General features: G+C 37.7%; 2 protein-coding genes across 4 annotated transcripts in view; one reads left to right on the top strand and one right to left on the bottom strand.

The window, feature by feature from the left end:
- Window positions 1-564: 564 nt before the first annotated feature.
- TRMT44 (tRNA methyltransferase 44 homolog) lies at window positions 565-17,351 on the bottom strand. Its single transcript, XM_039728898.1, is given in 12 exon segments — window positions 565-1,065; window positions 3,597-3,713; window positions 4,543-4,933; window positions 5,688-5,871; window positions 6,509-6,615; window positions 9,122-9,193; window positions 10,580-10,687; window positions 12,874-12,942; window positions 14,311-14,530; window positions 15,350-15,467; window positions 17,038-17,084; window positions 17,086-17,351. Coding segments are annotated over 12 exon segments (1,890 nt in total). The 5' UTR covers window positions 17,310-17,351; the 3' UTR covers window positions 565-832.
- ACOX3 (acyl-CoA oxidase 3, pristanoyl) overlaps window positions 17,268-27,206 on the top strand; it is a 31,444-nt gene continuing 21,505 nt past the window's right edge. The window contains exons 1-7 of one of the 3 annotated variants that reach the window (XM_039728896.1): window positions 17,268-17,397; window positions 19,613-19,779; window positions 21,236-21,469; window positions 22,466-22,537; window positions 23,279-23,368; window positions 23,813-23,956; window positions 24,767-24,855. In XM_039728896.1, coding sequence (XP_039584830.1) covers window positions 19,624-19,779; window positions 21,236-21,469; window positions 22,466-22,537; window positions 23,279-23,368; window positions 23,813-23,956; window positions 24,767-24,855 — 785 coding nt within the window. In that variant the 5' untranslated portion in view covers window positions 17,268-17,397; window positions 19,613-19,623. The other 2 variants (XM_039728895.1, XM_039728897.1) reach the window with 2 other exon arrangements.

Raw genomic sequence — 27,206 nt, 5'->3', positions numbered from 1 at the left:
CACTGGACACACAGAGATGAGGCAGGAGCTGAGGAGCCCCAGACTTTGTGTGCTGGGCCTGCGAGGGTATAAAAGCCCAGGAGTTCCTTTGTATGAGGCAGGAGCTGAGGAGCCCCAGACTTTGTGTGCTGGGCCTGTGAAGGGTACAAAAGCCCAGGAGTTCCTTTATACAAGGTCCCTCATCAAAGGCAGCAGCTTGAGCTGTTATTTTGATGTTGCACCAAATTCAAATTATTTTCAGGATTGAGACACGTGAGACTTGTATGGGAATGCTGGGGCCAGGGAATAAAAGAATCCTTGTCTGACTGTGTGAGTGTGGGGGGTGTAGGGAGACAAGCAGGGCAACCCTGGGCTCACTGGAGCTGCCTGCTGTGAAGGGGCTTCAGCCCCAGCTCAGGTGCTGCAGGTGTGGCTGCCAGAGTGGCATATGGATGGCTGGACAGAGGTCTCCTTTACACTCTTTGAAAATGTGGAACAAAACAGGCTAATTTTCAGGGTATGAAAATGGTGCATGTGTACTTTTGATCTGATTAAGAATCATGAGTAGTGTCCCAGGAAATTAAGTTTTTAAACTTTTCTAGTTATACAAATGTATGCTAGACAAGCTGTGACAAATCCAAAAATATACATGTACTTTACTATACCTATTACTTGTTCATAAAAAAATAAAGAATTAGAAATACAGGAGAACTTGTAAACCAACTGCAAAATAAGATGCACAGAAAAGAGGAAAATCCCTCCATTTGTACAGGTGTTCACACACTAGGCAGTCCCAAAGTCAGTCATAGATTCTGTTATGCACATAAACCTAAACACAAGTTGCAACATTTTATTACTGTATATGTTTTTTCTTTTTAATCATTTGAGACTGCCTTAGCTCCTCAGTCCCATGGGCATATGGGCAAGCTTCAGAAGGTAAAGAACAACCATCAGGATGATGAATGAAAAACCAACAGAGGCGTGTTTTAAATGCTTCAGCTGAAAGGCGTCGTTTCACTTCAGGTTTAGTTTTACTTGGTGGTTTCTCTTTTCTCCAGTCACGAATATGAACTCTCCCATTCAGAACTAAGATTTAAAAACAAACAAAAATGCAGCTGTTAATAGACATCCATGGAAATTATACTGGGAAAAACTGTAGTGACATTCTGTGAACAAAAAACATTCTACAAATGGATCACTCAGGCAAAACCACCTGAGCCATTTGTACAGAAATGGAAAGAAGTACACAACAAACCACTACAAAGACAATGTAGACACAGTAAAAAGAAGACTTGATTGATTTCCCTGAGAGATGTTTCACTGGGATGCTGAACAGTTTGAGGCACTTTTACATCATCTTTGTCGAGGTTTGTTAGTCCATTTTAAATGTAGCAGACTAAAATCATCTGAACTTAGATTGCATGTTCTAACAAAAGAAGTTTCAACTTCAAAAACTGTAATTCTTCCCATGTTTGTAACTTTATGATTCCACATCTAAAATGTGATTACCAACACATTTTCTTCTACTACTTTCACAGTTCACTGACCCAAAAACACAATGCACCAAGGAGATGACAAGTCTAATCCTTCATGTGAACCAACACTGAGTTATCATTGGTTAACAAGGATTCAGCACTTTGGGTTTTTCAAATTCATTTACTCTGTTAGGACCATAAACTGCACATGCACACACTTGTGAATCTCTGTCAACTCCTTACATGAGTACACAAAATAGATGAAAGGAAGTTAGCCAGAGGGGAAGATAAAAAAGAGTCTACAAACAACACTGAAAATGAAGAGGGAAGAATCTGCCACTTAAACTGCACATGCACACACTTGTGAATCTCTGTCAACTCCTTTCATGAGCAAACAAAACAGATGAAAGGAAAGAAGAAAAAAATGATGAAAGAAATAAAAAACAGACTACAAACTACAGTGAAAATGAAGAGGGAAGAATCTGCCACCTTTAAGTTGCCATGGTCTATTTTCATATTCTGCTTCAATAACACCTTCTGCCTCAGACACTTGTAGCTTGGGAAAGTTAACCAATACCTTTCTGCATCCTGATCATTGCTATACAAAAAGTTACAAGTCCAGTGAAAGCTGAGTATCACACAGTCTGCCCTGGATGAATTAATGTCTCCAGGTTTCCTTGTGGCACACAGACATATCTGAACTCATACTAAGCCAATCAAGAAGCAATTTCAGCTGAGCTTTAAAATCCCTCACAAAAGACGAAGAAAAATCAGCAGCTATTTATTATCAAACATGATTTTTCCCTAGAAAATCACCCAATCTAAAGAAATTGCCACTGCTCAGTTATTCTAAGATCCACTTTCTGTTTGGTGTGTGTGTGTACATACATCCATTTCCACATACTAAAAGAAAAAAAAAATCAGTAAAGATGACAAAAGAGCTGTAGCTATGTTCTTCTCTGTCCTCCTGGGCAGGAGCAATGTCCTTGGAGACCAGCAGAAATTTCTTGTTATGGTGACATCCTACTGAGGGAGGAATCACATGGTCTCTCCCCAGGCCCTGTGATATAAGTTACTGGGACAGACTAGGATTAAGTCAAACCTTTCTTCATAGGTAATGTGCACACAGCCTCCCAGCCAATTTAAAATGCTCATTCCATTTACAATGCAACACATTGCAAAACCTATTTCAGCTATTCCTAATGACAGGGAACCAAATTCAGACATGCACAAATCTCCATGTGACCAACTCTTTTTAATGGATCGTAATTCAGGAGGATTTTATCAGCCAAGTATACACAAATATTTAGTGGATGCTAAACTTGCTTGTGTTGACCACTGGCAACAAACAGGTTGCATACTCAGGATTACTTGCCATGGATTAGTTGAGCAGTATTTTACAGGAGGCATAGAACTGTTAGGACATAACACACTTTGAAATTTGAAGCAGCTTTAATAATGTTAAAACCTTGAAGATCTCGTATTACTGCAAACCTACATTTTAGTTTTGTAAAACTTCACACTGACAAAAAAACTCAAATTACACAAAGCACACTGTCACCACAGATTACAACGGGGAAAAAAAAAGCCAAACTCAAAAAACTGCTATCAACAAACCCAGCCAGCCATGGAGATTTGCTACTGAGTTGTTTCTACCACAAGCTACACAAACACAAGCTTTATAAACACATCAAGTCTCACAATTATAGGTTCTTAAGGAGGCTAATTTTATTTCATATCAGCATTTACACTTTAGGGCTTGGTGTGGTCAGACTAAGCCTCAGCTAAATGCTTTAGTAAAATTGCTCTGTATTTGACAGCCTCAAAACCATCAATATTTCATAGGAAGAAACAAAAATAAAAGGCCAAAGAATAGCATAAAATCAGCCACTTAAACTAAAGGTTTGTCTTTTCAGATACAGGCAGTGTAGAACATTTTGCTGATAGCTGCCTTACCAATCTCAATTCCTAAGAGCTTTACTAACAATATCTTGGAGCAATGGGCACATAAAGAATATTCAGTTTTCTAGAAAGATACAAAAAGCAGTTAAAAAACCACCACCATAGTAATTTTTCAGTTAAGCTTAACTACATATAGAGGAGATAAATAATTAAGGAGAAAAAACCTCAAAACTCCTTTACCTTCAAATACTTGATGATTGTTCTTGAGTAGCGTCTGCAGGCCTCCATATTCACTTTTCAGCTTTTTTAAAATCTCTTTATCCAAGTGTTCTGCCACTTCTCTCAAGGAAAGACTTTCTGCAATAAAAAAATGGTAGAATTATTAGAAACTTTTCTCTATAAAACCTTACCACAATTCAACTTCTATATAAGGTAATGATTAAGAGCAGAATGTCAGAATTATCTACCAGGACTGAAGCAACTTTTTTCTTACAATATGATGTATGGTATATATTTTATATGCATATTGTCTGTAAAACAGCAGCTTTGATTTTACAGGACTCAGGTCAGAATTTCCACAGTAAGACACACTTTTTATTTGCTCTGCTTTTTTTACAGTAGCATGTAACCCTCGTTGCAATAAGCGCTGTTTATAAGCATGTAGTTAGAAGTCAGTAACATATGACAAACTACAGTGAGTAAATAATAAAAACAGATGGAAGAAAATGGAAAGATGGTAATAGTGAGAACTGACTGCTTATACAATTAACAGCAGCTTAACATTCTTTTTGTTCCTAGAATTAATCTAAAAATTCCTAATCCTGTTTTAACCTAATGGCATTTCAGAGGACTTCTTACAAACTCTTAAAAAAGTATAGCTAATTATTATGTTAATATCCTAAACCATAATATTCTCCCCAAACAGGGTGGAGTTGTGGGTTTAGTTAGGTTTGGTTTAATAAAAATCGATTATATAATAGTATTTAAGTGTAAACCACGAAAAAAACTCACACCAATTTCAAAATATTCATCTACATGCAACAAAATGTAGTGGGGAAAAAAAGCACCTCTGATTGAGACTGTATTGTTCTCAGTGTTTCCTAAAAATCTGTTCACAAACATGTAAACTTGGTGGAAAATACATGTTCTATCAGCTAAAGATAGTGTAAAGGAAAGACAACCTCACCTCCTTGATTCCAGGTGTTCATATTTCCACCCTGCTCATCAGAACATGATTTCTGGGGGGCTGCACTTAACAGCAAGTTTGCCACATTGAGAACCACTTCATCTACAAAGTCCCGAGGGAGGGAAGCACAATTTCTGACTTGCTCTACTTTTTCTCTGGGTTGAAATCCAGGCATCCAAGTCGTACCAGCTGTCTGAGTCTCATCTTCAGGAGGCTCTGAGCCTGCCTCTTTGCACAGACCACCACAGTGATGCTCATGGTTAAACCCAACCCTTCTGTCACACGTGGCCACAGCACAGGTCCGACGGCTGTTAATGAACTGTGTTATCTGCTTGTCAATCAGAGCACCTTCTGCAGCTGGATAGGTCCTGCTTTTCCCAACAAAGCTGACCTGTGTTGGCAGAAACAAGTAAATCACTATCAGAGTCCTGTACTTCCACCCAGCCCCACAACCTCCACATGTTCATGCAGGCTTCTCAATACCTACAATAAAATCCAGTATCAACTCAATGCTCAGTAACATCTGAGGGGTTTTTAATTCCAGTCTTTGAATATTGGTGCCCCAGAAGAAATACAGTAAACAAATCATAATCCATCATGCTATACAATCACACACCAAAAATACTGCTCCTGACCCTCAGATTATTTAAAGCTGGACACCTCTTCCTGCTCAGAACATTTCACTCTAAATTTCACTAGACAAGAAAAACAGCAAAATGAAGTACAAAAAAGTAAGACAGGCAGCTAGAAAAATTAAGGTTTTTATAAGTTTTCCATCATGTAGACTGACATAAGAGAAAATAATGAAATGCTTCATTTTTTCCTGGTTTTTTTTTGGGGGAGGTAGACTGACATAAGAGAAAATAATGAAATGCTTCATTTTTTCCTGGTTTTTTTGGGGGGAGGGGTTTTTTTGTTGTTGTTTTTTGGGTTTTTTTTAATAGGGACTATACCTATAACATTAAGAGCAGAATTCCCAAGAAAACAATGAGTATTATTAATCTCTTTTCAGAGCATGCTGTATCAAGTAATGAAGCTGACTATAGTCTTATCTTACAACAATAACAATGAACAAACATCCATATGCTTCAAACAGAACAGATTAAAAAAATAAAAGACGAAAGCCCTACAGAGGCCAAAATTACCCTTTTTGTTGACGGAATTCTAAGGCAATCTTCTTCCACATGAAAGCCACATACAAATCCCACCTGGGCAACAAAATCAAGATATTCTCTGTACTGAGTTTTCTTGCTTTGTCTTCGGCTGTATTTTCCATGGAAATCAAAGAAGCAGCATGGCAGCACAAAGTAACAACATGAATAGGAAGACCTACAAGAAGGATAAGAAACTGCTGAACAGTAAGTTATTTCAGAAAACACAAAAATTTAACAAACAACCTACCACATAAAAGCAACAATGTAATTTTTATTAAACTACACAGCTTCACGCAATAATATCTATAACTCCCTTTTTCAATCAAATTATTAATTTAGTCAAAAAATACCATTTCACAAAGTATTTGATGTAGCAACCTACTCTGCCAACTTAGTTTGCAGAAATAAAACTCTAAATTACTGTTGCTGGTTGTAAAGAGCACAAAAGCTCAACAGAAGGCAGAACCATAAGCTTGTATTTGCAAGAAGAAAAACCAGCAAAAAAACCAAATAGCTTCACATATAAGGAATAAAAAACAGTTTTGGTTTTTGAATTTCAAAAGCAAAATGCTGCACTACATTCTACAAGAAAGCAAATACTGCATCAGTGCTTCTCCACAGAGAGAAACACTTTGTAAAAATAATCAACTTGCATCAAAAAAAGCCAGTCTTAAAAAAACAACAGGTGTGGAACCAAAGCTGACAGTTTTTAATCAAGCCTACATGGGTAATTATGGGGGGGTTGTTTGTGTTTTTTCTACCTTTTTTTCTTTTAATTCCTTCCATCCCACTCCCCTCCTCTGCAAAAATACCTAGCTGCAATTACAGGTATCCATGGTGTTAATTCATCTGAATGGTTTCCTATGAGCCAGTCAGTGTCTGGAAAGAGATGAGTGTCACCTGGAATGATTGTAGCTTCCTGAAAAACAGAACAAGTTGTTCACAACAGCAAGTGAATCCTATTACAGGTTTCTTTAAAGCATTTTATTTAAAGCACTAAGTAATAATATAAAGTAATACCAGCTGACAAATACAAGGTGAGTGAGCACCACAGACACCAACATTTTCCTCAGTTAGCAAATTTTTATAGGTACAGAGAAGTAATTAAGCAAAAAACACCCACAAAACATGGGTCAGAAAAACAGTACAACAGCAACTCTGATTAAGATATCTAGCATTTAAATATATATAAACAAATATCATACACTAAATTATGATTTCTTGCTAATCTCCTTCTGTCACTTGTATGCCTGAACTCAGTTTTTCAGAAAGGCACTTAATTTGCTGTCTTGTAGCCAGCAGGTCTCATACAGCAATTAATCAGAACACAGCTTCGTTGTTATTTTCTCCTCCTTCACAGATGCTGCCCAAATCAAATCCTAGCATACAATACACCACTCTTCACATGCTATTATTCACATGTAATAAAACACTAACAAACAAAAGAAACCCCAAATAAAACCAAGAGGATAAATTCTTCATCCAGGCTAAATTCAAATGTTCTACAGTGGCTGTAATGTTTGTGCCTCACAAATACATTTTCTCACTTTGAGATAAGTTCAGCAGAGAAAGATGTTGATACCATGCAAGCAGACACTCTTCCCTGAAAATATGTATGAACATTAAAAGAATTATTGGGCAAATTCAGAAAAAGTTTTAGATTTCAATTTCCACATTCCTTTAGGAAAAGCTCAGGAAATGACACCCATAATCTCTTTTTATATAGAAAAGATATGTTAAATACTACAGCTCATTTTTAGACATGTATAAACATTTCTAGATAATGAATGCAACAAGTATTTTTTTGCAGATTACTGGATGTTAAATTACCAAGCCTTTTCTAAGTGTTTTCTTAAGGTTGATTAAACACGTTACTCATACTTTACATTTCAGTTTTGATCATTCAATAATTCAGGCATAGCATGAATTATCAGTAGCCCACTGCTGATTTCGACAGTTACCCCTAATCAAATTTGTATTCACCATGTCTTGACAGCAGTTTGGAAACACAGAGTGCCACCTGTTACACCCATTTAGGTTGTCAGAACTGTACTGAATGACACAGGTGGCAACATCTACCCTGCAACCTGTGCTCTAAGTAAAGATCAAAACAAAATTATCTTCAGGGGTAACAACAGGCTGTGAGCAGGTGCTTTTTCCTTCTGTGGCTCCTATGGCTACAGGAGCCTTGCAAAATCATTTCACCCTTCCTGTTCACTGCCTAACTCCTTCCAGCATAAATAATCACTTGCTTCAGCATATAATTTTTTCTTTCAGAATATCTAATATAATATATTCTTTCAGAATATAATATGGCAGAAAAAGGAACATGTAACACAAAGATAAAGAGACAATGCTGTTCATCGTGATCAGATGTGACTTAACACAGTACAACAGGAATGGTGGAGCACCACAACTTGATGTTTTGGGCTGTTTGTTGAAGCTTTTCAGCAAGATCTGCTTGCAGACTGCAGTAAAGGAATATGGCAGTTTTGGCAACTTGTACCCAAAATAGCAGGGTGGCAAAGAGAAGGCAACACTGAAATCTGTGACCTCCCATCTGTGAAAATTGAGGTTCTTTCCTAATTTAATGAGTTAGCATCCTCACTGTTGAATGAACAATTCATATGTTGAATGAATTTTAAACAACACTACTAGACAATAACCACAGGTGGAAAATTATTTTACTATATTGGGAGCTGACAATTTTTTGACAGAAGAGAGTAAGAAATTTTAGCCCTCCAGAACAAAAAACCAGGAACACCTCACCTCCGAAGGACAGCTGCTCACTGACACCACTCTTTAATGAGTATCATATTAAGAATTCTTGGAATCAAAGTGAATGTTCCTGTGCTCAAATTGCTTATAAAAATGATAACATGAAATTTGAAATATAATCTCTTTTGCAGACTCATTTTCCTGTTCATTTTTGAAGGCTTTTATTGCAATTATTTATGTTGGCTCCTTTGAGGTTCAACAACAATTTTTCTCCCAAAACAGAACATAGCACTAGAAGGTCAGAATCACTTTCAAGTAATTATCCCAAATTATGAGTGGCTTTATTATCTTTTATGAACTACTGGTGCAAATGAAGCTACTTAATATTGATCATCTGGTAAAAAGAAAGTTTGTTTCATGGTGTGCATATCTGTAGATGCACTAAGAAATCATGCCAGTGGGTCTTGACTGAGAAACAAGCAAGTTGCAAATATGCAAGGGTACAATACAATATTTTTCTCATAATTCCCTTTACAACTTTCTTCATCCCCAAGTGGTATGGGTAGTAGCATAACAGACCCATGGGTCCCTTTAGACAACTGTGTGTAATCAGTATGCTTCCTTACACTTGCATCAATACATGCTGAAACAGTGAACAAATGAATAAATGTACTTAGCAGCAAGACTGACATACATTTGCATAATACCTCTAAATGCGTCTCTGGTCCATACATGTCCCATATTTTTCTTCTCCTCACATCAATTCCTCTTCCTGGATACTGAAATATTTGAACAACAAAAATATTCAATTTAAGTACTACTTCTTTCAGAAATTTCAAATAGGTTCAGTAAAGGTACACATGAACTTCAATTATTTCATTCATGCTAAAATTTAGACAAATAACAAAAACAAGCTTTTTCATTTCAGGTGAATACTTTTATTCCCTTTCTTCCTTTTGAAATATGAAGGGAATAACTAAGAAACCTGAAGAATATATCTGGTTCAAAATTTTACCTGGGCACACCTACTGAGACTGCTCTCAAAAATCTGTATCTCTACAAATGTTAAAACAGAGGCGTTGATTTTTGGTTTGTTTTTAAAATATCAAAACCTTTCACAAGCTGAGTACTACTGCAGTGCCCACAGGGCTCAAATAAAAATGCTACTCTAAGCAGTCCTTAGTGGAGAGCCACCTTTCAGATACTGATACCCAAACACTTTCCCCTGTTTGAATTAAAGGGAAGAGGAAACAGACTGGAAACTAAAGCAAGAAATGAAGAATGTGTAGTATTTGAAATCCAAGAACCTTGTGCAAAACTAAGAAAAATGGATTCCTAAAAAAAGTCTCAAAAATTCTCATACATGATTTTTTTGACAGTCAGTGTTTGTCAGCACTGAATGAATGACTCACTGATTGAAAAATTCACACAGAAAACAGCAGTGTTACACAAAAGTTTTCTGGCCACACAAGAATAGAAACCTTGTGCTGGGAGAACTTGGAACATTTCCCTACTCCCCCGGTGACATCTCTTTATCTAATAAGAGATATCAATTTCCTCTCCAAATTTTCCCATGTTCTCCCAAAGTGGAAAATTAAATTTTCTGAAACCGACAGACCCAACGTCAATGGGTTTTGTTTAGTCTCACTGTTCTTTCATTGCTATTTCAGAAACTATGCCTTAACAAACTGAATTATACTGTTGCCACATTTTTACTCCAAAAAGTACATGCTGTTAGGCATTTTTAATTAAGAAATCTCACTACTGTTTTGAAAGATATAGAAAAACATTTTATGACACTAGAAGTAGAACTCAGTTTGGATAAAATTAAGTTCATGAACACATCTTGTGAGAGAGAACCTATATCAAAATTCTACGTTCCTTTTTGCATAACTAAAGTACTCCGTTACCTTTTTTTTCCTTCCTCTTAGTTTCTTACCTGAGGAAAAATAGCCCCAAATTTAAATGAAATGCACTAATTAAGATAAATAAACTAATGGTCTAATCCTCTGGTAGGATTTTCTGTTAGTAACTAGAGTGACAAAATCCTGTTTTAGCAACATGAATTAATCTATTTTGGCTATTTGCATGCCAGATAAAAGGAAAGCACAACAAGAATACTGACACTAGTTTTTAATAATTATTTTTAAAAGCATTCTATTTACCCCTTCATTGTTTAGAATATGAACCAGCAAACCATTTCCACATCCAAGATCTACAAATGACTGTTTCTTGGTCAACCCTTTTTCTTTTCTCTCTTCTTCCCAAAGAATCTAAGATAAGAAAACAGAACATATTAGACTTCTGCTCTCAAGTTTCCCTATAAGAAGCCATCAAAGGTTGTTGGAGATGAAAGAGGAAACCTGGAAATGCAGATTTGACAGAAAACATTAACTACACTCACAGGGAGAAAAAAAAGGAAAATCTATAAAAACCCAAACCGAACCAAAACAAACAAAAAAACCAAAACAGAAAACCATTGTTTATGAAGTGAAACAAGAATTATTTTGTAAAATATCGATAGTTTTCTAAGTGCTAAGCACATCCTCCACTCCATTTTGAGTAATTGGGAGTAGAAACTAATAAGGGCTTTACAACTCTGGGCTAGAATGAACATAAATGTAAAGTAAGTTGCTAAACAATGGCTACAAGAGAAGAACAGTGAAAAGCAAGGGAAGTATCAAGTAAACTTCACCATTGTCTCTGTAAGTAACACCACAGATGAATTTATATCCACTGTATTGAAGAAAGCATTGATGGCAGAGCTGAAAATAAACCCCAAAATATTCTTTGTAATCACTTGGTGATAGACTGGTACATGTAACATCCCTTTTAGTGAACAAACCAACAGTGTTACCTAGCAAGTTATCTGCTCCAAATTCTACACCAGCTAAGGGACCCCAAAGCTTTTAGCCGAATTCTAGTCAGTCCCTGATGTGTACCTAAGTACGTACTTTTACACAGATATATAATCTATAATTAGTAAGTGGCTGTTTCTCTGCAGAGCATGGATTAACATTTACAATTTTCCAACTTTTTCCTTCAGTCAGAAGTTAGAGACCACACATTTATAACTCTGCACTCAGATTTTTCACTATGACTACCAAAAATCTTGAACAGTACTTAACTATGAAAATTAGTATTTGTAACATTGTCAGTTTTGCCAGAAGGAAAGAAGCTGAAGATAAACATAGTCTGCTAATCTCGTGGATTATGTTTTTAGATTTACCAATCATTGCATTTTGGCACTCTAGGCAGTATCCCAGAAATCCCTAATTACCTCCTTCACAGATCCTATCTATCCCTCCAATTCCTGCAGAGCTTTTCACAACAGCCAGGTCCTTGGCCACGCCCCGGGACAGTGGGTGATTTCAATATGATTGGAAAATAAAATGAGGTCACATGCAGATGACATTAACCCATAAAAACTTAACACTGGGCTTACTTTTTCTTAATCACCTGTGTAATGTACTTCTAAACAATGACTTTCATACACCATCATACAGATACCTGAACATTTTGCAGCAGGTTAGGTTATAAATACCATACTTTAAGTTTTCAATTACTTAAGCTGCATATTGAATGACTTTAATAACTTTCTGAATACTACTGCTATATTAGCTAAAACATAATCACTGTAAACCAACAGTCACTTGTATAAAAATGCTATCACTCCAGAATTTTCTTCTGGTTACAACTAAATTCCTAACTTTCAACACAGAATATTAAGACAGTGGTAAAAATGGTAAAGATGAGTCTATTACATAGCTCTTTCCACAAGATAGTATTTAAGGTTCTAAAGGTTAAACACTTAGTTAACAAAATAAATTAGTTCTCAATGAGTACTGTAAATAAGCTAACTTACTCAGAAATACTGATTTAGGTAAGATGCTACAAGTGTAGTTCAATGTAGACATGCTCTTACCACACTCTGGATGGAAACCAAAAATATTTATATGTGCCTGGTTTTTAAAAACCTGAAGTTTCTAAGAACTGCAGGTGGCAGAATTTTCATAGAATCTTAAAGCAGGTAATGCGTGAGAAAACTGCACCAAGCATTTATCTGCACTCATAGCATATGCAGTTGACCTTATTACACTTGAAGATGGGATTTGAGCTGATATTTTATCAAGAAAATGTACAGCAGTGAAAAACCATAACTTTTTACTTGTTCATAGTATAAAATGAACAAGTAATAGAAAAATTTATAAAACAATCAATCCTAATCTCAAATTGATCCATTTTATCACTTCTACATTAGTGCCTTTGGCTTTCTCACTTAGAAATAAATAAATCTTGTGTATGCAGATGATAAATTTCCTGTGAGAGAAAACTGCAAATCTTCATCATATCTTCACAAAGAACTTTTTGTTTGCCTCTAAAATGATATTCTTTAGAGAGGTTCTATTATTAGGAAATATAACCTTACAGCATATTATTAGGTAAAACAATTCCCTACCAGCAAGTAAGTGGCAATGGCAACATCTTCATAAACAAATTTCTCAGGATCTGTCACTTCAGGCCACACCTTCAGGAAAAAAAAAAAAAAAAAGGCAAAACAAAACAGAATGAATATTCAAGATGCTTTATTTTAGGAAAAAAAAAAAAAACCCAAACAAAACAAAATTAATTAATAGATAACAATTTATTTTCTGCATCATCTGAAATAACCTCAAAAATGCTCAGACACAGCAATTTGGATACTTATTCACTTCAGTAGGTTTCTGGACTTCACAGATTTTGTATTTTAACCTGATTAAAATATACCCAGAGAATATAAAGACTGTTTGACTCAACCAAACAATAAAGTTTCAAAGAACATTTTGGCTTCACATGTGCAAGGTCACAAATAAACAGCTGCATCTGCTCTGTAACAGACCATGTATCTTTTGCTTAACTTTCTCACAAAAAAAACCAAACTTATCTACAACACTCAAATTTACAAATGATCCTGTCCTCTGCAACACTGAGGACACGAACATTTGTCATCTGCTCTGTAACAGACCATGTATCTTTTGTTTAACTTTCTCACAACAAAAAAAAAACTTATCTACAACACTGAAATGTTCCTGTCCTCTGCAACACTGAGGATATGAACATTTACAAATTTCTTTTCACAAGGGAACAGACCTAGAATTACCCTGGCACAACAGAACATGAAGAATCAAAATCTCAAGTAGGAAGACAGAAAGTGCAAGTATTATTACCTAGTGTTACTTTGTAAATGAAGAATTGAAACAAAGACTGAAATGTTCAACACCAGCAATTCTACTGCAGAACTAAAGACTGAATCATTGCCTTACCCAAAACTCTAACTGTCCTCTCCTTTGTTTCTTCCTGTTAGTACAGAAATATTAACAGTAAAACCTTTCAGCATTTTCACTGTATGTTTTACAAAAGCATTTACCAATTTTTTTTTGTTTGCAGCTAGAGCCAAGCTTGCAAGAATACAGACCTTACTTCATATGGCACTCTGTTGCTCTTCAGGATCTCCAGGATAAGAAAAAAATTTACAACACTGCTCCTCTAACTCAAATACATATTAAGATAGTATCCAAGGTTTTGGAGAAGGAGATGTTGTATTTATGCCTTCTAAAATGTGGATGACTTTCCACTAACCTACTCCTTCCTCTTCATCACAAGTGATACATCCTGGAAAATGCCTAATTCTTCCAAATATTTATTGTGAATTTGGCTCTAAATCCTACTTTTCCAATTAAGTTCTTCCAAGTACTGAACTGTTTTATTCTCTATATAACACAAAACCAAAAAACATATGTTATAACTCAATTGCTTGTTTTATTTTTAAAAAAAAGAATTTATTGAAAGAAGCACCTTCATTACACAAAGTAAAAAAAAGGAAGGATAACATTACTGCATTTACTGCTAAACTTACCTTTACCATCTCTTTGTACTTTTCTTTGAGGTCCTGATAAACCTTGCTGTATTTTGCTACTGAAATGAGTGAGAGTGTATTTTTAAATTCACTGGGCTTTTGCTCCACAGACCATTTAGCCAGTTTGGACAAAAGTTCATTTCCAAGCCATGCTAGTTTGGGGTACACAATTCCATCTGAAAACCAATCTTCTGGAAATGGAGCTACAACAGATATAGACCTTAAAAACAAACAAACAAATAACTTATTATAAATACAGCATTTCATCATTTCAGATATCTCAAGGACAGAGAAAACAAGGATGAAGTGGAGAAAATCAGTAGATCAGAGATATAAAACCAGACTGAAGAATAAGTAAATATCTAGAGAAACAATAGGAAAATAAACCAGTGAAATTACTGAAAAATGGAATAGTTTCCCCTGAATTTTGTTAGCTCATTACCTCTCAATTCAAACACAGTACATAAGAGTCCATGCTGCATTTAACACAATAAATGAGGACTCGCAGATGAGCAATCTGATTTTACAAGACAGCCAAACACTAAACAGTGAAAATCAACTTTTCAAACTTCTGAAAAATAACAGGGAAAATTAAGAGAAAAATACATCCATTATCAGATCTCATTATTTCATCATCTCTATCTTTATTCAGATTTTATTGGAGCACCCCCAGATGCTCAGGACCACACTGAATGGTCTACATTTCAATGATAAAAGCTCAGCAACTCTGCTTTGACCCTCACCCTTTCTCACAGGCACTGCTGCATCCTCGTGATCAGAAGAGGCACATTTTTTCTATACCACACAAAGGTACAGTCAATTTTTACATTCAGAGGTGAAACAGGTTTGTTTTACATTATTCTGGGTATTGTAGATGTTTCTTTTTACAGAACACTGTGCACTCATATCACACCACTACTGTAATTTACTAATCAAGCAGAAAATTATAAAATCTAAACTGCCTACATACCAATACCAAACCATTGTGTGACTCTTGCAATAACTTAATGCTTGCTTCCTGTCTCACTCCCACACTTACCATTCCTCATCTTTTATGTGCTTAAGTTGAATTTGATAAATATTGCACTTTTTAACCAGGTATTTTCCTTCAGTGTTTTCCTCCAAAGGCAGAAAGGTCACAGTTCCATTGTAAACATCTGAAAAGATATGCAAATGAGAGTTTATTATTTCACAGTGCAACCCACCCTGGTTAATACCAACATGAACTTCTGCCTGCAAACCAGTGAGGCAAGAGCCAAGGCAATAGAGAAAGGACCACAATGCCAGGAATAGATCTGTTTCTTGGTGTTCCTGACATCTGAAACTAGCAGATTATTTGAATTCTCTAAATTTAGCATTCCATGGCATGATGCTTTCAAAATATCTAGGGCTGACCAGATATATTCACTTTCCTCACACCTAACTATTTTAATAAAGTAGAAACGAAATAATAACATTTTTCTTGTACATGACTGCTGCTTTTCTATATCCCATAGCAAATCCAGAGTCCTGGGAAGCAGGTGTATATGCAGTATTACTTCCTCTAAAAATACAAAAAATCTTTTTAGCTGTTGTTTACCCAGGGCGACTTCTTCAGAATAGTTTATTAAGCTCTCAGTTTTGAAAATATTTTTTTAATTACCATCAAAACAAATGTTCTTGCAAGCAAAAGCACTACACTGGCTACCTTATCAATTTTCAATGGACTCCAAAATTTTCTGAGTTAGACAAGAAAGAATTAATTAGCAATAGAGTAAATGTTAAGTCTTGCTATCTCATCCCATCCCTAGCCATCCCACTTCTAACATTTTAATTGTAAAAAAAAATAATTTAAAAAAATCTCCTAGCCTTTTTCTTAGAGATACATTCTATAGATGCAGCTCAGGAGCATTTTCTCTTAGCATCAAAAAAAAATCAAAACTGGAACATATAATTTTTTCTTTGAAGGCACCAATTTTTTGAAGGCATCAGGTAAGAACCAAAGGCCTCAAGAAGATCCCAAGTGTACCCCATAAATGACTACCAGTCTTCCTGAATTGTAAGTCGAGCTGGAATTCTGATTCTTTCCAAAACATTACTACTAGAATTTAATCCATATCAACATTCTTCCTAAATTTATCTTGAAAACGGTGTCAAGTTCTACCCTATGTAAATTTCTTTATATTAGCAGGACTTATTGCAGCGTATTACCACCATACAGTGTAAAAAAAGCACCACAAAGCAAAACAAAAACAAACCAAACCTGACACAAAACCAACAATTTAAAAAAAACAACAAAAAACAAACAACAAAACAAGTTGAGATTATTTCTTAAGCAATGCCAAGCATTAAGAAAGCCGACACAAGCACTTCTCCTTGGCCGGGCAGGTGCCTCGGCTGCCTGCTCCCTTCAGTCATTCCGCATTTCCCAACACCACAGTCACTCCTGGCCAGCCCTCATCAGGTCCTGGCTACGAGCGGCCTTTGCGTGGGCAGCTCTTGCTCCTGGCAGGAGCCCCTGAGTGTCACAGCTCCCTGCCTCTGCAACTTGTATTTCAACTGCTGAAATTTCAATGCTTCCTGGTGCAACAACGAAAAGTAAAAATAAACCCTAAACACACGACAGGGAGAAAAGTTCATCCTCGTTCCCGCAAACAGGGGAGAAAAAATGGTATTGCTCTCCTTTGCGAGGCAATCTCTGAGGGGACAGGTCCGAGACGGGCCCGGCCTCCCGCCGCCTCCGCTCACCTTGCAGCACCAGCTCCCGGGCGGGGGGCGCGGCGGGCCGGCCGCGGCTCCTGCCCGCCGCCGCCCCCGCCTGCCCCCGCGGTAGCGAAGGATGGCGGTATATCCCCGCTGTCGCCGAGCGGCACCGTCCCCTCCGCCTGGACCGCGGCGCCGCTCAGTCGCCTGTTGGCCACCTGCGGCTTCTCCAGCCACACGCGCACGGCCGCCCAGAAGCCGCGGGGCAGCGCGGCGCCGCCGGGGTCCCGCACGGCCGCCGTCCCCAGCGGCCCCATCCAGTGCCCGCCGCCGCCGCGCCAGGAGGCGGAGCGCGTCGCAGGCTGCTCCCGTCAGTTCCCGAGGCGGAGACGGCGGCGGCCGCAGGTACGTACCGGGTCCCCTCGCCCCTGCCTGCGGGTCTGAGCTGCAAGCGCCGCCAGAGGCTGCTGCGGTGCCGTCCTGGGGCTGACAAGCCGGCAGCTCCTAGCAGAGCGTTCGGCTGGAGGGTCGTCACGGCATGTGCTGCTCTGTTTGGGGAAGGTCTGTGCCGCTGTGACAGCGGGCACGGAACAGCTGCGTGAAAACGCCTCCGCAGAGCAAACTCCAGACCGGGACGGCTGACACAGGACAGTCAGCCCGGCCCATCAGGGAGACTTCTCGGTACAGCTTTTTTAGCAAATAACAGCAGTTATGTGGTCTGGGTTTGCCCGGTCTGAGCAGAAGGAAGCGAACCCGCACAGCAGCGGTTCGAGCGCTGCCTTTGCCCTGCCCGGGGCTGTCCTGCCCTGGGCCACTGCCAGCAGCAGATTGCTCGGAAATAGAATATACATAGCAAATAAAATAAATTCATTAAAAATATATATATGCATAAAATATATAAATAGAATATAATAGAAAATAAACCGCTGGTTATGTCATCTCTTAGCCATAAAGGTACAGTGTCATTATTCTTGACAACTCAGTGTCTGAGCTGTGTCATTATTACATGAGATAGTTGTGGATAATACCCTGCAAGCTGTCCTTTGCCCTCGTGATTTCTGACCCGTTTTTGGTGCCCGGCTGTGAATTTGAATTACTAGCAGGAGCACTTTGCACGGAAAAAGGTTTCCAGCTCAACATGTCACAATGAAACTGCATCAGTTCTTTGCACATTGAAATTCATGTGGTTTTTGCTTCCACCCTCGCACACGTTTCAAAATTTCACAGGAAGGCTGAAATTAGCATTGATGTTTAGGACAGGTCGTTGTTACTTTCCTGTTGCAACCACCTATTTTGATTTCTTAATTAGTTTTGAAACTGTTGACTTGGAGCCAAATTATATTGAAACATTGTGTGAAGTCAGAGAATTTGTGATCTATGATAAGCACAGAACGCTTTATGAGGTTTTCTCGTTTGAGTAATATCACTGATTTGCAATGTCAATCAGTTAGATGCAATAGCTGCAATATTACAGTGTAATTTTTTTCTCTTTTATGAGTGAAAAGCTGCCTGATTTACCTGTCTAACTGCTGCCTGATTTACCTGTTTTCCAATTACAAGTGTAGTATCTGTTTATTTGGCTAGATGTTGAAACAGCTTCTCAGTGTCCTTTTTTTTTTTTGATTTTCTCTATTTCCGAACCTGTTGTGCAGTACTGGAGTTGCCTCTTTCTAGAACTGATTTGAAAGTCACATGCAGAAATACTATCCTGTTGTTCCCTTCTACTGTGTTTGTACCGTTCAGAACTAGAGCATAACCTCCATGAAAGGATAAGGTTGAAAAAAAAGTGAGGTATTAAGAAGATATACCAAGATGATGATGGGGGAAAAGGGGTGGAAAAATCAGACTGCTGAAGTAGTTTCTGTACTTCATTATGTTCAAAGTCTGTAGTGAGCCGTGGGCCAGGATGTCCTACCTATACCTTTGAGTTGCTTCTTTCAGCCAGTCCCGTTAAATCGTGGCCAGCTTCTGCTGCCCTGTCCGATGGTTTTGCACCCTCCAGGCAGAGCAGAGATCTCTGCCCTGTGTGGTGGCAGGGACCGCTGCAGAGGGCTCTCCAACCCCAGCCTCTGCAAGCAGCAGAGCATCAGCCTCTATTTCTTTGGGCCAGGTTCTGACGAAAGGCAAGATTCTTCTCTCTCTCCCAAACCAGTGCAGTTGTACCTCCTGGCAGGGAAATCCTGTGGGGCCTGTGCAGTTTTGTAGTGCTGTCACCTGCCCCATAGATGCACACAAAGTTACCAGCAGACTTTGTGGGGCCTTATTCCATTTGTTGTTTAAGACATGGTATTTTCTCACCTGGGTCTTTTATCACCCCCTTTCTTAACACACAATAGGGTGATAACCAGTGGTGTCCCTGTTTCATATTTAGCTCATATTTTAATAACAAAGATTATGTAATTCATTTACATTGGCTCAAAGGCATTTTTTTCTTTATATCAAGCCAGCTGAATTAGAAAAAGGGAAGGACAAGATTTTAGTTGCCTCTGCAGTACTATACTCATACATTTAAACTAGTCCATGGATTAAATTAAACAACTCTTTTAACTTCTTTTTGTAATTACAAAACAGGCATCTGTGGTGCTTCATTTTGTGTTTTATCTTTTCTTGTTTGCTGCAGTTTAGCTAACAATGAATCCGAAAGAAATGACTGGCAGCCAAAGTTCACGGGATGATTTGCTAGCAGATTTCCCTAAAGGCCCGCTTTCCAGATATCGAAAGAAAGCTTCCTTCAACTGGAAGGAGATGGCACTCTTCATAGATGGTGAGGATACCATCCAGCTGAAGGTAAACTTTGCAAGAATTGTAAGCATGTTGTAATTGTGGAGAAATCATTAGAACTAAGTATGGTTTTTTAAAGGGAGTATAGTTAATAATGATCTGTAAATAAGGAGCATGAAGAAATTTGATTTGCACAGCCAATTTTAGAACAGCTGAATTTTTAAGCAATCTACTCTGCTGCATCATAAGACTCATTTAATTACTGAACATCAGTACAGGGGAGACCAGCAGGTGCTACATTTCAGAACTTGAGTGTTCATTTCAAACTGAGAAATAGCTGTATTCTACCATATTTCTTTACTGTTTGCATTAAATCATAGACCACATGGTTTTGCAAGGCACTTATACAGAGCTATAAGTGTATACAGGGCTTCAAGCCACTGTCAAACAGTATTTCTGTCTTACTTTGGCCTAATTTCCTACAATGTTCTGTGCTTGCATTAATGCTTATGTGGCATTGCAATTGGAGATTAGCATGTGAACCTTGCTGAAATCTAACCCTACCAAGAAAAGAGATTAACTGCAGCACAAGAGATGGTGTGGAAATGCATGACTTGGAGATATAGGAGGAGAAAGAACTACATTTCTGAAGGTAGTGTAGATTTACATAGGTTTAAGTAATCTTGAATCTTCACCATGATTATAAGAATCCTAGCAGATAGATCAGAGAAATCAAGAAGGCCTGATTCTGCATCTGACTGGTGTGTGTTAGAGCAGGGAAAAACCCTCAAGTGTTCTGTGTCTGAAGGAGTTTCAAAGCTGTGTGGGCATTTAGAGTTGTTTACACAGAGAAAGGGAATGACTGCCTTTAAAAGGAAAGCACAGGAAGTCTGGGTTTCTTCCTTCTTATATGAAACACAATCAAGAAGATGTGGATATCTTGATGATACAGGTCTGGGATAAAAAAAAAAAAGCCATAATATAGTACCTAAGACAAAAAGAATCCAAATTACAATATTAAAAGATGCACATCCCCACATTGCAGGGCTGCATATGGTGGTTCCATTAAATGGAGCCTTTTTTAATTTTCATCTGGGAACAGAGCAGTTGTGGTAGCTTAATGGTTTTATCATCACGGCATGTTTCTAACTGAGTGTAACCCTGGAGTTTTACCTTTATCCTCATGCTGAGGGACTTTTGCCCCTTAGGTTCTGCCAGCACCTTCATATATTGAGACAGTGAAGCTGCTACACAAAGCAATTAAGTTTTACCATACTGTTCTTGTAGATTCAGAGTGAGTTACTTCATGGTGAAGGAGATGTCATAAAATTCAGCTGCATGAGCTGTATGTATGACAGATAATTTAAATATATTTCAAACTCTCTGGAATTCTTGCTTTTTAAGTTTATGCCTTCCAGCAAACAATTGTAGTTTGAGACCCAGTGTTACTCTAGAAGGAAGTTAACAGGTTTTGTTAATGATTTTAGGTCAATATTCTCATGACAGTTTTTTCCCCTCCAAGAACAGAATCTTCTCTGCTCTGGAAAATGATCCTCTCTTTGCACATCATCCTGGAGAAGATTTGTGCCGTGAGAAATACCAGGAGCTGACCTTCCAGCGCTGCAAGAGGCTCTTTGAGTATGACTTCCTCACTCGGCAAGAGATGTTCGAGAACCCATTAAGGCTTTTTAATATGGTGCTCTGTGTAGGAATGTATGATTGGTCTCTGTGTCTCAAGTTTTTCTTACATTCTGGTGTAAGTACAGTTCAATGGCCATAGTGATCTATGTTTGAATTTAAGTAAATTCTAATACCATAATTCTGTTGCTTTATGCCTATTTTATTTAAACTTGATGTTTTCCTTGTCCTTTCTTTTCAAGAATGGTATTAAGTTTTAGCTGTTTAGAACAGTCAGAGAGCTGTGGGTAATCTTTGTTTTTAAATCACTGTCTCCCCTAGAATCCCCCCTGGAAAGTAAAGGTGAAACAGTACATACAGAGATACAGAAAAAAAAATTATGCCTTCTTTTGTTTATTCCTCTACTTCCTCTCTGGGGCAGCCCAAGAACTTGGTTGTTGGTGGCTGTGTGTTTGCTAAAAATTTTCAGGTATCAGAAACTTATCTGCTTGAGCCCCAGTCTTAATGGAGGGCAGAATTCAGAAGGAATGGAAAGCAGTTTAAAATTTCTCACTGGCATCAGTGGCTGAATTCTGTTAATCAGTTGTTTCCAGATGGGTCTCTCACAAAAATGCTCAACATAGCTGGTCAAATATTAGCAGTTGAATAAATAAATAAATTATTACTATTCACACAGCTGGGGACCATCAAGGAATTAGAGTTTTGTTTTGTGAATATCCATGTAGGAAAACTGGAGGTAGCTTTCAAATCAGCATTCTTGTTTGATCCTGAAGCAGCTACTTTCAGCTCCCAATCTGTTTGCAGTAAAGTGAAGTAAAATAGTCTTTAAGGTTTCCTTTGCTCAAGGGAATATCACTAAGGACAAGTGGAAAGTATTTCTAACCAATTGCAATGAAGGCTTGAAGAGGTCAGAGCTGGGACAAGTTCAGTCATCTGTAAAGGGGCCTTGGCAAGATTGAATCCTGACTTACCTCCCCCAGCTATAGTCTAATTATAGTTTACTGTGCAGCCCACTTTCCCTGGTCTCTTCACTGGACATCACTATTAAGAGTCATGTGCAATTTGTGCTTTTCGTCACAGGGAACTGATTTAATTCTTTATTCTGTTTTTACAGACGTTTGCAGGTTCAATTATGAGTGCTTCTAAGAGATTTGCACACATTTTGAAACAAACTTATAACATGGAGGTAATTTTTTTCTAATAATTTGTGAGAAATGGATACTATTAGAACTGTGTTTGTACTATTTCAGTTTTAGTGCTATTTCTGATCTCTTTACATACCTAGGTACCTCTAAATAGCAAAAGAAAAGGCCATGGAGCAGATTCAAGCATTGAGCTCTGACTGTCCTCACTACTAGCTCATAAACCACTTCTTGGATATGTTTTAGACTGTCCAAGTTAACATGCAGACAAAATTTGGGAACTTTTCCCTAAGACAGTATAGATGAACATTACACCAGTTCAGGCTCTGTCCAGAGTCATTTTAGAGTATCCTGCCAGGATACCCTTAAACTTGACATGTTGCCATAAAAATTCCATTATAATGCTATAAAATGGAAAATAGTAATGTCTTAATGCCAAAGAAACACCACATGGAGTTCAGTGGGGACTTGGGACCAAGCACTCTGCAGAATAAATGCAGCCTGTCTGATACAGAAAGTGCCAATCCTAAACATTTTCTGCAGTCTAGGCCATGTGAGCAGCATTCACTGTCTGGCTGGACCCTCTGATTTTGCAAGATAAATATTTTGATTGTGCTTTAACTGAGCCTTGTGCTTCTTTTGTTGCTCTTTATCACTTCCTGTTTTGGTTTGTTTTTTTGCCAAGTTACTCTCCAGTAGCTGAATTTGAAATAATTTAAAAGTCTTGCAGTTTCAATTAATGTAATAAAGGGGTCTTGAACTGTGCCCTGTATCTCCTTATTTAGATTTTTGGATGTTTTGCTCTGACTGAACTCAGCCATGGAAGTAACACCAAAGGCTTACGGACTACGGCCACATTTGATCCCAGCACTCAGGTTAGTCCTTGATGCCCCCTGTCAGCCAGGCTTCCTTTCCATGCTAAACTGTCTAAGGAGGGATTGGTCCCTGCACAGGCTTCAGCTCTCACAGCTGCAACAACTCTGTTCTTTACTTGAACTCACAGCTCAGTTTAACCTAAGATTTAGGAAATGCTTCTTAGTCCATTAATCTGCATTTTAAACTGCTTAAATGAGCAATTAAGAAAGCTGAGTTTCAGTCTTTACAATGAGATAATGAGCTTTTTGAGCTCTAATTTTTTTTCCTTACTACATGTGTTCTCTCTAAAATTGAACACGATAAGAGAGATTTCACGTGCTGGAATGCAGTATAGAATAAATCCTGGCAGTTGTTTTCAGAACATTGCCAGGTGGTGAAAAAAAATAAATCTATGACCTGATTTTTATTATTTCTATAATATTCTTTTTGTTTCCTGGTTACAGGAATTTATCATCAATACACCTGACTTTGAAGCTGCAAAGTTCTGGGTTGGTAACATGGGGAAACATGCCACTCATGCAGTTTTGTATGCCCAGCTCTATACTCCTGATGGACAGTGCCAAGGATTACATCCCTTTATTGTACAGGTAGGGTAGAAATATTGTTAATAATTTTATTATCTTGGGGAAGAGTGGGTTTAAATTAAAGACTTTGTTATGCTGTTACTTATATCTGACCAGATTCTTTATTTAATACCTTCATGTTTTATTGGAATTGTAACCATGAAGGTTATAGAGCTGGTTTTATACTCTCAATTTTCTGCAAAAATTTCAGAAAATACAAAAGAGCTGAAAATCCAGACAATCATTGTACTTATATAGCTAGAACTCATCTGTTTTGTATGAAGTCCTGAAAGTCTTGCACGGGACTTAAGATGAATAATGTCTCCAATGCTTCAGGTTGATCTGCATGAATCTGAAAGACCACAGAAATAATTTTATACAATTTAAAGGCATCAGAAAATATGTCAGTGCAATACAAAACTCGCACATAGTAAAATGCACTAGACTAGTTGCGGACTGCACAAAATTTATTACAGAATTGTAATATCCCAAAGCTGATTGTTACATAAAAATTCCAATGGTTTCTGCTTTGGCTGTGTACACCTGAAGGAGATTTCAATGCTGGTCTGATGAGAGCAGTCATCAGTGTTAAGTGATATTTAAAACAGTGATGTAATTAGTGTCATCTTCCAAAGTAATTTTCATTAAAGTATCCATATTCTGAATGAGAGCATGCATAAGTGCAAGTTATATGCAGGATTATGTGCTTAAAAAAAATGGAGATCTCTTTATCAACAACAGGGTACAAGTTGGGAATATTTTCAACCTTTGAAAAATTCAGCCAATAACATTTATTGCTCTGTTACTGAAATGTTTTGTTTCACTTCTGTACAGATTCGAGATACAAAAACTCTCCTACCAATGCCAGGTGTGATGGTAGGAGACATAGGAAAGAAACTTGGGCTGAATGGGTTGGATAATGGGTAAGTCAATACAATTGACAGAGAAAACATTCTAAGTTATATCACAATGTAGTGGTGCAAAGATCCTGCTCTATCTGTTCTGTCATTACTCCTGAAGTGTTCACTAGTGGTTTAAAATTGTTGATATTTTGAAAAAAACCCCAGATTTTGATTTTCAATATTTTCTGTCCAAATAAACAACCTTTCAGCCTTTCTCACTCTTTAAAATGTAAAGTGCTCCTGGTATTCTGTGAATATCCCCAGGCAGTCTTACAGTTATAGACTCTTCAACAATAATAATGGAAAAAAAATCTAGTAAGTTGTGAGTAAAGAACTTTATCAGTCTCTGCACAGATCTGCATGTAAGACTTTAATTATTTTCTCTGTTGATTTCCAGCCCACAGGAAGGCTGATGGTGGTCCTCAGACAAGGTTTATTTTCAGTAAAGATTAAGATAAATGAGACCAAAGAGAGAAAGTATGTATCTTGTTTAAACCATGGGATTTCTAGACTGCAGCCAAGAAAGAGAAGGCTGGTTATTTTCTTCTGTATTATGTGTGTACAGTTGAAATATAAAAGTACCTAGCTCCATTTCTTAGTCATGGACTCCAAAGGCCTTTCTGTGTCTACTTTAATAACCCAAGGTGTCTGATGGGGAGGAGATACAGTGAGGAAACTGGGGTAGATTTCTGCTTTAAAATAGTCATTATGTAAAAATTATTTAAACCCTTGGAATAATTACGTAGCTCTGTATAAAGACATAACTTTAAATGGTAAAGAAGAGTTTCACTTCCTTATGCCTCAAATTTACTTCTTTCTGTTGATTCAGTTCATTACAGATTTATGTGTTGTCCTTCAAAACAGGCCATTGCAGTAAGTGCAGTATAGGCATCTGAAGTTATCCTGGTTTCAAATATTATGGCTTTGACTGTCTTTCCAGAAGGTTCTAGGCATTTTATGGTTATTTAGCTCATTATCATTGATTCTCTGTTTCCTGAAGACACAGAATAAATAAATTTTAAAAACCTGAAAGAACCCAAAATTAATTTACAGAGGAAAACTTTAGAAAGACTTGGAAAAGAGAGATGTTTAAGGTTTGGTGGGTATTTTTTCCTGCTTCTGTATTACAGACTAGTAGCCACCAGATGGCACAGCAGCATGGGCCTGAGTAATCTAAATGTTATTCAACTTCATATTTCTATAGAAGTATTTAAATTCTGCTGTTCATTCTTATATTGCAATATAGATATATGTGCAACACGGGAATGAAGAGTGTGCTTGTTATGTGACTTTAAAATGTACATAATTTTAAATTTCTCCATTATCTACTGGGAAAAAATAAGAGTATTTATTGAAATACAGGTAATAACTGAATAATTTGAAATTATGATCCATGAAATACCCTTTAAGTGAGATACCAGTGACTTCCTATCTTAATGTCAGATGAAGTCCCTTATCTTAGTTGACATCATATGTCATTTAAAGCAGTCATAGAGCATTCCTGTTTACTTTGTGTATGTTGTCCCAGTCATGGATATAGATCTCTTAAGGATGCATTAAGACAGTCCCTGCATTAGGAACCTTAAGACAGCACTTGCAGATTAAGAAAGAAGTATGAGGGAGCCCAAGGTTACCCATAAATACCCCTCATTTAGCTAAAAACTTCAGGGCCCTGTGTTCCTGAACTACTTTAGCTACTTTTTTCTTCAGAGAGGTCTAAGATTGGAGGCAGGCCAACATTGTTCTCAAGTTTTGTTCTGCAACCTTCCTGCTCACAGTGAGATGTCAGAAGCGTCAGGGCGTGGAGATGTCAGCTCTCAGAGGTACACAAAGGTCTGGATGGGGACTGGAGAGGGAGTTCTGCATTTGTTTGCAGAGGCAACAAGCCATGCCACCCTAGAAAATCGACTCTTGGTTGCATGATCTGCAAAATGCCAGGATCCACAGGGAGGTAGTTCACCAGATACAGCCTTGTCAAGGTGTTCTCCTTGGCCATTTAGCAATTTTAACATCCTCATTTGTCCCAGAGAAAGCATGGACTGGTGTTAGTCTCCACTACATGCACTGCCAGGTGTTTTTGAATGTGTGTGTGAAGTCTGGTTCAGCTTCCATGAACACTTAGTAAATCAGGTCTATTTCCATGTAGTTTCACTCAGGATATGTGGTCACAGTGGAGATCAGTGTGACATCTCTGACAGAGATGTTTGATTTTGTTTCTGTGCTTCAAAAAATTTATGCTAATAATTTTCAATATGGATACAGAGAGTTAAGTTCCTGCACACTAATGAAGGTCATGGGGAAGAAATTCCAGAACTTCCTTAGAAACTGCTATTGATTTATGCTATGTAAGAAAACAGAGTAGTTGATTGTAG

This window comes from Passer montanus, unplaced genomic scaffold (assembly GCF_014805655.1).
Source record: "Passer montanus isolate IOZ18808 unplaced genomic scaffold, ASM1480565v1 scaffold67, whole genome shotgun sequence".
Classification (NCBI taxonomy): Eukaryota; Metazoa; Chordata; class Aves; order Passeriformes; family Passeridae; genus Passer; species Passer montanus.
This window is presented reverse-complemented; position numbering and strand designations above follow the sequence as displayed.